Genomic DNA, 10,627 nt, shown 5'->3' with positions numbered 1-10,627 from the left:
CCCAAAGATCCAGTCCCCCGACACAAACAGAGCAATGTTGTGTATGCTGTTCAGTGTCAGGAGGGCTGTGATCAGTTTTACATCGGGGAAACTAAACAGCCACTGGCCAAAAGGATGGCCCAGCACAGAAGATCAACATCATCAGGCCAGAACTCTGCGGTCTACACTCATCTCCAGGCCAGCGGTCACTCTTTCAAGGATGAAGATGTTCACATCCTGGACAGAGAGGAACGATGGTTTGAGAGAGGAGTAAAGGAGGCCATCTTTGTGAAAAGAAATCGTCCATCATTAAACAGGAGTGGAGGCCTCCGGGTTCAACTGTCCCCCTCTTACAATGCTGTGATTGCTAGTATCACTCAGCCCTCTGTGAATAGTAAACAGCCATCAGTGTGCTAATGATCCATTGTTAGGCTGATGGTCCTTCTTGAGCATGTGATCAGCTGGTTTTGGTTGTCAGCAGCAAACTGGTTGATCCTCTCTAAGAAGGTGCAATTTAAGAGACTGAGCTGAAAACAGCACCTCAGACTGAGGAAGTCTCTTGGATGAGAGACGAAACGTTTCTAGATTTTTTTTTGTTGATTTATTGATTTTTTTATTTTTTTTGAATCTCCAGAGGACCAGATTTAACTTTTTTAGATTTTTCTACCTGGATTATTGAGCATGCATCAGGATACTAAAGGAAATGACACAAAAACCTCTGAAGAAGACACTTCTTCTTGAAATAAAAACAAAAACGGAATGGCGTCAAATTTTAGCGGTGAATGTACCCTTAAAAGGACATGGAACAATGCCAGTGCATCTCTCTTCAATTTGATGAGTCAATTGATACAATGGATGTGGTCCAGCTGTGTGTTTTGAGTGCCAAGGAGGAGCTCCTCACTGTCTTGCCTTTGAAAGGACTCGCATGAGGAGAAGATATTTTTGTTTGCTAATAAGTCTTCAGTGAGGACTGAACAAGACAAAAGGACCTTCTCCTACTCCGATCCTGTTTCCTGGAATATCTTGCAAAAAGATCTGAAGCTCTCGACCATGACCTCTCTAAGTGGTTTTAAACATCTGTTAAGCTTCTGGCAAAAACCAATGCAGACATGTTCCTGTTTTGAGTTTTCTACATCACCTTATGATCTAGCTGTTTTTTAAGCTACTTTTTCCTTTTGACCGTCCTTTTGGTTGCCATTTTATTTTAATGTGTAAGAAAAAAAAATGTGTACGCTTCTTTTATGACTGTCGGATTATGAGTCAACATCACTTCCGGGTATACTGCACATGTCGGTTGCAGAAAGAAACCGTGATCATGTCTTGTTGTGCTGTGGGTTGCACCAACCTTTTTGGTAAAAACAATAAAACGCAGAAGTTTTACAGAATTCCATCAACTCGCACCCCTTTCAAGGCTAACAGGAGACGTCTTTGGTTGCAAGCCATCAGAAGGAGCGATTGGAACGAGAAGATGATTAAAAATGCAAAAATCTGCAGCGAGCACTTCATATCAGGTAAGGGCTGCCTAGCTAACAAGCATCGCTGATTATTGCGTCCTATATACAAAAATATGAACAACTGATCACTCAGATACGAGTGTACCTAGCTTACAAGCCAAGATATCTTAGTTCAGTGATGCCGAGTTGAGTTGCTAATCATTTACTGTTGTAAAGTTGTGTGCTAACACATGCTTTGCCAGTTAGCGCTGGCCAACCATGTGCTATTTTCATTAACGTCAGTCACTGGAATACACTTTATTTGTACAGGAGTGGCCTCTGAAGACTTCAACAGTCCTGACTTTGTCACGTCCATCTTCTCCTACTCTACAAAGGCCGGCAAAGACCGCGATGGAAAATTGGAGCAGTAAATAGAAGGATACTGACTTGAACTGAGGCTGTAATAAACTTGTGTTTAACAAAGTAAAGTGATGCTTTCCTGCTGTACCTAACGAGTGCTCTCTTCTGTGTTTCTCAGCTACAAGAGAAAAAGACGAAGGGATGAAACCCCCAGCAGATGTCCAAACAATGGACCATATTGTCCATCCTCATGAAAACTGCGTTTAGGGCTCACCAATAAGGATATTACGTTCAGATTTAATGTTACTGAATGTGACATTTCCAACATTTTGAGAAGTTGGCTCCCTGTTATGTCTCAGACTTTGAAACCTCTAATCTATTAGATGACATTGTAACTGTGTGTGCAGCGTTAACATTTGGACTGTATGTCCCTAGAAAATAAACTGTAAATACCTTGTTGAAGTATTTAAGAGTTAAGGATACATCAAAAACTTTTTATTTCTCGTTTGTACATAAGTAATGTCATTAAAAAGCAACAACAAAATAACCATTTCTTTTTTTAAACTTACACACAGTGATTTGAAGGAAAAAGTTAAAACTGAATGTTAACAGGAAAAGTTACAATAAATGATGCGTCAAAGTGGATTGTTTTTAGCTTCTTTCTTTTACAATATTTCTTTGTATGAATAACTGTTCATCTATGTGGAGGACTGTGTTCATCATTTGATCATCTCTGGCTGCACCAGTGTATCCTGCTGGGTCCAAATCACAAAGTGGAAGGACTGGACGCCACACACTGTGAAGCTGAACTTGATAATAGTATTAATTAACAGCTCCTGGTAATAAATGAATAAATAAATATAAAACCTCAAATAAGCAACAAATAAACCTGGTCGTGTGTGAGGGTTTTCTTACAGTTCCGTGTTTTTTTTGTGTGAATTTTTTTTTTTTAATCGCTGAGCGAAAAATGTATTTTTTTAATACAGCTTGTCATGTTCACTTTAGCCTGACAAATATCAGTCAGCCACCAAGACATCGAGTGTATTTATAGTTTTTAATACTAAGAAATCTATCAGAAGAGCTGTGAAGATGGACGCCTCTGTGCTTCCTCCCAATAAAGGAGAACAGAATATCGCACAAGACACCGGCTCTTTCTGCACTACGGCTGCGTGCGCATCCACCGTGTTGATAAACATATATTCCGTCTATACTTACAGGTGTTCATATTTTCAAGAACTGCATTCAGGACAGGTTACATACATAGATACTGTACATGCATGCACATGCAAGAGAACATTGACCTAGATTCAGCTACGAGCCGCGTTATCTGCTCGCTTTTATACCCCTCTCAGCTCAGCGATAACAAGAGTTCAGGGGGTGTGCATGGAGCCAGCTGCAGTCTTATTACACAGCACTCTTCATTTACACAAACATATCAATTCAATTCAATTCAATTCAAAAATATTTTATAAAATCCCAAAGGTAAATTAAATGTTGTAATTCATTGTTCTAGATGCTGATGGTTGTGGGCAGGAAGGATCTCTTGTAGTGGTCTGTCCTACAACGGATCTGAAGAAGCCTCTGACTGAAGACACTCTGTTGTTGTATGACAGTCTGATGAAGAGGATGCTGAGGGTTGTCTATAATGTTCATTTTATGAAGAATCCTTTTTTGTACAATTATCTCCAAAGGTTCTACACGAGTCCCCAGAACTGAGCCAGCCTTCTTCATGAGCTTGTTGATCTTTTTTAAGGCAATTGCTCTGGTGCTGCCCCAGCAGATGATGACAGAAGAGATAGTGCTCTCTACAACAGACTTATAGAAGATATGCAGCATCTTGCTGCAAACATTGAAGGACTTCAGCTTCCTCAAGAAGTACAGTCTGCTCTGTCCTTTCTTGTTGGTTTCACTGTTGCATCTCCAGTCTGTTGACATGGTTCAAGGGCAGAAATACAGTAAAATAGTGTTTAGGGAGATGGTTCAGCTTGTTTGGGTCTTACTGTTCTCAGTACAGAGGGGAAGAATGTTCTCAACCATAATAATAAAAACATCTATAACCTTTGACAAAAAATTCCTTGACACAGAGGTAAATTTTTACCCAGACTCTGTGAGTTGTTGCCTGAAATCAGGGATCTTCTGATGCTGTCAGGCCATGGTGAACATTCAAAGCTGGAGGACACCCAGTAGCTTTTGGATTTAGCCTTTCTCACTGATCTCACTGGCCTGCTCTGTGAACTTCATTTGGAGCTTCAGGGAAAGGATAAAAATATAATACACATGATCAGCTCAGTGAGCACTTTCATCTCACAAGTCGACTTGTGACCAGGGACCTGTGAAACTTTCCACACAGGCAGGCAGAACTTCAGCTCCAAGGGTAAGATGTAACACAGTTCAACACTGCAGTGTACTACAAGCAGGTTCAGAGTATCTTGTCAGAATTTGAGACATGGTTTACTGAGTTTGCATCCAATGAGTCTGTTACCATCTACATGTGTTTTCCTTTGAGAACTATTGATGTTGAGGACAGTGTCCAAATTAGTGTCCATGTTTCAGCTGGACCACTCTGGTGTTGAAAATGAGATTTTGATAATGGGATCAAATCCAGAGAAACACCAGGCATGGATGGAGAGTTCTGGAGTCTGCTGTCAGAAGAAAAGAACCCTAACATCAGAAGATGTGCTTTGAACTTGACAGCACTATTTGGCTCATACTACTTGTGAGTCTGCTTTCTCTCACGTGAAAATCATCAAGTCCAAGAACAGATCCACAACGACTGATGGCCATCTGGTGACTACAACCAGCTCATACTGTCCGGCCTATGAGAACCTGGTTTCCTCCTCCCAGTGTCAGAAGACCCACAGAGGTAGAGACACATTTATTTTCATATAGTTTGCGTAAAAAATTATCTATTCTAGACCCGTCACAATTGGGTCTTTGTTGTTTTTTAATTGCATATCAGGCTGGGCTAATGTATCATGCACTGAGTGGCAACATTGTGTGTGTGTTATGACTAGACAAATACATTTAGGCAAACTTCCAACTTCAAAAGTAGATCTTTGGGGGCAATTGTGGCTGAGTGGTTAGAGCAGTCGTCCTCCATTGTAAGAGCTGGGGGTTTGATTCCGCCAGCAGTCACATGCTGAAGTGTCCCATGGCAAGACACTGAACCCCTCATTACCTCCGATATGTCCCATCAGTGTATGAATGCGATGTAAAGTACTGATTAGTCTTTGTAGAGATGAAGTGGAGTGCTGTATGAATGTGTGTGTTGGGAGGTATTTGAGGGGCACATATTGTAGTGTAAAGAGCTTTGAGTATCTTGATAAAAATAGAAATTTAATTTAATTCCTAAAGTTCAAGTGTATCATGAAATAACTACCTAAAAACAAGCAATACACTGATGTTCCCCGTTGCTGAAAGATTTGAATGGTGAATGTTTGAAGTTTTTGAGATGAGTGTTTTTCTGGACAGAAATTCAACAGGGAATGAAAGTAAACAATGCTTTTGGTGAAAGATATTCAAGTGGAGGCAGCATGGTGGAGCAACTGGTAGAGCTACTGCCTCTTAGCGAGCAGGTCCCTGGTTCAAATCTCGGTCCGGGGGCCTTTCTGGGTGGAGTTTGCATGTTCTCTCGGTGCATGTGTGGGTTTTCTCCAGATACTCCGGTTTCCTCCCACAGACCAAAAACATGCATGTTAGTCTGATTGGTAACTCTAGATTGTCCCTAGGTGTGAATGAGAGAGTTAATGGTTGTTTGTCTCGTTTGTCTCTATGTGTCCCTGTGATGGACTTGTGACCTGTCCAGGGTGGACCCCGCCCCTCGCACAGTGATTGCTGGACATGGGCACCGGCGACCCCCGTGACCCAAAATGGAAGAAGCGGGTAAAAAGATAATAGATGGAATGGATGGATATTCAAGTGGGGGAAAGTTGCACTCTGTGAGCGGAGGGAGCAATTTTATCCACAACCAGGTAGAGAAGGGGGTGGCCAGTGGTGGCCTTGACAGATTAATCTGTGGCCACCCCAATCATTGGAGTAAACTATAGTTTGAAACAATATAAAAAAGGAAACTATAGTTTCCTCAAATGGTAGGGGTGGTTAAATTGTATATACATTCATATGGCAGTGGCCATCTTGGATTTTTACTTTGCAAACTAAGATAGTGATCTTGCTTACGCCTAGATGTAGCCACACACCAAAATGGAAGTGGGTACTTCCCTTGTTTTTCAAGTTTTTGTGCTCACAACATGCACGGATGGATGCAGGGTGTACGAATGGTTGGATGGAGGGTGTATGGACGGTTGGATGGAGAGGTTTCCAATTCCACCTCCTTGCTCTGCGACAGGGGACAAAAAGAGGTGCTTTGGAAAAATAACCAATTTTGACCATCGGCATAACTTTATTTTTGCAAGTAAATCAAACTCTGCAGCATAAATTGCTTTATGAAGTTTGATTAACCTTTGATTAATCGTTTACTGTGGATTTATTTTCTCAAGCCAAAAAATACTCTATGTATAAAATCGTGGTAAAAGCAATTCTCACTGTGTGTCTTGGAAAAGTTATTTTCCAACTTAAAAAGAGTTTGCCTGTTTTACAGTGAACAAAACCTTTGATCATAGCAGGTAAATGTCTTGGAAATGGACACAACAGAACGTTTACTTGATCCATAATGTCCTAAAACTGAAAGACTTTGTGCTTGTTCCAATATATTTACCTGTCGTAGTCCTGGATAACGTTACCGACTGCCCAGATGGCTGCCAGATACTCGTTGTAGCCTTGAGGGTTGATGTAGTGGAGGGAACTGGGTGATGTGGGGTTCCCATTAGAGCCTGTGAAATCTATAGCAATCTGGCCCCAGCAACAAACGTTTAATATAACCAGTGATTCTTAAAAATGGAAAGGTAAAACTCAATGATAGTCTCTATAAATGTTTACTAAAAGTGGTTAGATTCATAACTCACTGTAAAGTTGATCTGACAGCCACCCATTATGTAATCCAGGAAAGTGTACTCCTTCACAATCTGCAGGTAAATACAGATGACAGGAAATCATTGCTGCATATTGCTGTAGTAAATGCAGAACGTGCTTTGTGAAAATACATATGATCTTCCATGAAATAGACCTTTGGTTTTATGGATTTATAGAGAAACGTGTACAGAGGCTTGCAAAAGTTTCCAATAACATCCACCTGTGTGCAATCTAAGCCGTAAATGTTCTCGGTGTACATACACCTGCTCTGATAGTCCCCAGGATTAGCATCACCAGGATCTAATTAGTAGGGTCTATCACCAAGGGAAATACAGCATGAAGAACAAGGAACTCTCCACCAGCTCAGTGAAAGTTGTGGAGAAGTCCAGATCAGGGTTGGGTTATACAAAAATATCCGTGTGGTAAAACTGAAAACATTAACCATGTCTGGTTAATAAATGTCTAACTCAAGGGCGTCAGAAGCATCCATAATGTGGGGGGGACACAATGATGTGTGTAGGTGCGTGTGCATGTGCATGTGTGCATGTGCGCACATTTAAAAAAAAGTGTTCACTAGTGTACAAAAAAAGCAACATTTCACCTAGATTTCCTTTAATTCCACATATTTAACACATGTTTCTCACCAAGTTTGTGTAAATTCAGCTGTGGGTTTAAAGTAATTTTAACTTTAATACAGAGCGTCAGGTCGGCACTAATTGTCTTTATAGGGAAATAAAAAACATCACCACTAGACTTGTGTTCAACACTACTCATCTAAATGATGTTTCTCATGAAGCTTGAGGACAATAAGGTGTGGGGTTTTAAAACATTTTAACTTTAATGCACCTCAACACACAGCGTCTCTTACACCTGCAGCGTCTTACAGCATCACAGTTACTGCTAAGCTAAGATGCTACAGACGTAGCGCTCCACTTCTCTCCTCCTAACTCCTAACATATATATACATGTCTATGAGCAACCCCCCTGATCAACAACTGCCCGCACAAAGCTGCTAAACTGGCGAGCGAGTAACACAGAGGTGTCTCCATCTCCTCCACCTGTGCACGTTTTCTGCCGAAGAAGAAGGAGACGCACAGAAACACTGTAGGTGTTACACCATATTCTGTGACCACCGTATATTGTGACCGTGGCAACAGGCTGCTGTGTTTAGAGTTGGAGGTAACCAGGAAAACCTGGAGTGGAGTTTTAGTGGTTTGAGTATTCTCCTATTAATCAAGTAGAATGGATTTGTTCATGAAGAAAGAGAAACTGTGCCGCCTGAACTAATGTTTCATAGTAAAAGTGGGGGGGTCCAAATGAACGTTTTTGGAATATGGGGGGGGACTTGTCCCCTTCATATATAATGGTTGAGACACCTATGGTCTAACACCATCTGCACAATGAAGCATGGTGGTGGTAGCATCATGCTGTGGAGGTGTTTCCCATCAGAGACAGGGACATTGTTTACAAATTGATAGTTTACAAGAGTGCAGTCGCTTACAACACATTTTACGTTTGATGACAAACTATTAAAGAAAAAAGCAGCAATCTACAGCAATGGCCCAGAGAAGCAAAGACCTTGTATAACCTTTGACCTTGAGTTGTGACCTTGAACTTAGAGCTGTGTTGATGAAAATATTATGCAACACTCTGTGTAGTGATGATGCAAATAAAGTTTCAATAAAGTTTCTTGAGCAGATTGAAAGTTATGCCCCAGACAACAATTATATTCAATTAAATATTAATACTATAATATTATTAATTATATATATTGTTATTATTATTATTTATTTTTTCCATATTTTCTATTATATTACCTGAAATTGAAATGACAGATCAATCTTTTGGTCAGGATGTCCCAACCTTTTACAAAGGCGATGTTTGTCCAAAAATAAAAAAATAAAGTATTTGAAAAATTGAAATACGTTTTAAGACATTATATGTTGTTCTTGCACTACTCTGAGTTTAACAGCATTGTGCTTTTGTCTTCAGTTTTAATCATTTCCGCATGCTTTGTTTTTGACTTTATAAATTGCTTGATAAAATTAAAGCACGTAAAAGATATTAGTACCTTGCACTGTTTTATGATGACGACACCAGAGTTTTTGTATCCTTTCTTCTTCTCCTTCTTCTTGCTGTTGATGCATTCAAACTCAGCCTGCGATGATCAGACGTGTGACAGAATGCTCAAATTAAATGCGTTATGCATATTGTTTGTTAAAAACATTAACAAACAGAACAGCGCTCACCGCATATGATTGTGTTGCCTGTTGAATTTGGCTGAGCGAGGTCTGAAATGACCCAATAATTTCATGAGAGCCACTGTTGTTGTGATCATAACACTCTACCTGAAAAAGACAGACATTGTAAACAAAAAGCAAGATAAAGTCAGAGAACTGCCAACATGTTGCAACTAAATGACCACAAATTGTGTGGAAGCCAGAGAAGATGAGACAGAAGCATGCTATAAGTGCTGAATGTAGCGCCCAGAAACTGAGATCTTTATGAGAAACACACACAATCAGGGATTGCTGCTTTTTCAACATGACCTTATGTGCCGAGAGAAAAAGGGTCACAACAAAAAGCTCTACACAAAGAATGGAATATCCAGAGCGGTGAACTGTGTGTTAACAGCTGAGAAAGCTCATGGGTGTCCCATCTTAATGGAAAACTCTAATCAATGAGAAAGTGGCCCTTTGGTTAGCTAACCTCGAAATGTAAAAACATTGAGTTGATTCAGTCATTTAAAACTGAAATGAACTGAAGTAAAACTGTGTCCGTAAACAAAAAGCTCGTTTTTCAAAATAAAAACGTATCCAAACTCAGAGTTTTCAAATATATTGTTGGGCTAAAAAAATAAAAAAAAACATATCTACCAACACCATGATACAAAATACCATTTAGCTGTTTTTTTTTTTTTTACAGTGACTTCAGAAAGTATTTAAATCTTCTTGACTTTTTGTTATTTTATGCTACAGCCTGATGCAGCAATCGTTTACTTTTTCCCTCAATAATCTACCCTCAGTACCCAAAAATGACAAAGTGAAAACAGAATTCAATAAAATTTTGGAAATGCATTAAAAATAAATAATATATGGACTATTATGTAAATATCACATTTACAAAGGTGTTCAGGCCCTTTGCTTGGCTGGAGCACGTTTAGCAGCAGTTTCAGCCTTGAGGTTTTGGAGTTTGATGCAACAAGTTCTGCAGCCTGGATTGCAGGATTTTTGCATCCCGACGCAGAGCGAAAAGGGCAACTGGAAATACCCTCCCATCGTCCGTCTGTCCATGTCGTGAGCATGCTAACTTCAAACTTGTGTTGATACATCAGATGGATATGAGCCATTTTCAGGTCTCTCTATTAGAGCCCGACCGATATATTGCTATGGACGATAATTTAGGCTGATATAGACGATTGGGGACATATAGTATCAGTGATAATTGTCCCATTATGCGCCGATATAAACACTTCTAATTTTCACACCTAAAATGCTGGAGCCAGCTGTAATTGCACAATGTATCCAGTAGAGGGCACATGAAAACTACTTTCAAGTCATGGCCGTTCACTTAAGTTTCACCCTCAGCACAGACAAAACAGGGAGCAATACTGTGTAGTGTATTTTACTGAACAGAGCATGGTAAGTTTAACTGATCTGTAAAATAAATCAATAATAAATTATCTTCAATCCTCCAACTCACTAGTCATTAGCTAGGTGCCTCTCAAGTTAGCAAGCTAATATTTATATAACCTAGCATAGGCTATTGCCTGGTAAAACTTTGCCCAGAACAATAAATCTAACGTAGCATTAAATATATCAGTGTTAGTAACAAAGTTCAGTCAGGTCCTCTGGACGGTTGCTGTTTTTAGTTGTTGAAGCATTTTT

At 39.9% G+C, this 10,627-nt stretch overlaps 1 protein-coding gene across 1 annotated transcript in view; it reads right to left on the bottom strand.

Annotated features, from left to right (window-relative positions):
- The window catches only part of LOC119426339 (copine-3), a 62,414-nt gene that overhangs the window by 11,412 nt on the left and 40,375 nt on the right, over positions 1–10,627 (bottom strand). The window contains exons 8-11 of the mRNA XM_037693904.1: positions 8,990–9,088; positions 8,812–8,898; positions 6,734–6,793; positions 6,487–6,620 (exon numbers count right to left, since the gene is read on the bottom strand). Of these exons, the coding sequence (XP_037549832.1) occupies positions 6,487–6,620; positions 6,734–6,793; positions 8,812–8,898; positions 8,990–9,088 (380 nt within the window). The remainder of the gene's footprint in view (positions 1–6,486; positions 6,621–6,733; positions 6,794–8,811; positions 8,899–8,989; positions 9,089–10,627) is intronic.

Source organism: Nematolebias whitei, chromosome 20 (genome assembly GCF_014905685.2).
Source record: "Nematolebias whitei isolate Nwh7 chromosome 20, NemWhi1, whole genome shotgun sequence".
Classification (NCBI taxonomy): domain Eukaryota; kingdom Metazoa; phylum Chordata; class Actinopteri; order Cyprinodontiformes; family Rivulidae; genus Nematolebias; species Nematolebias whitei.
Note: the sequence above shows the minus strand (reverse complement) of the source record. Positions and strands in the feature narration are given on the sequence as shown.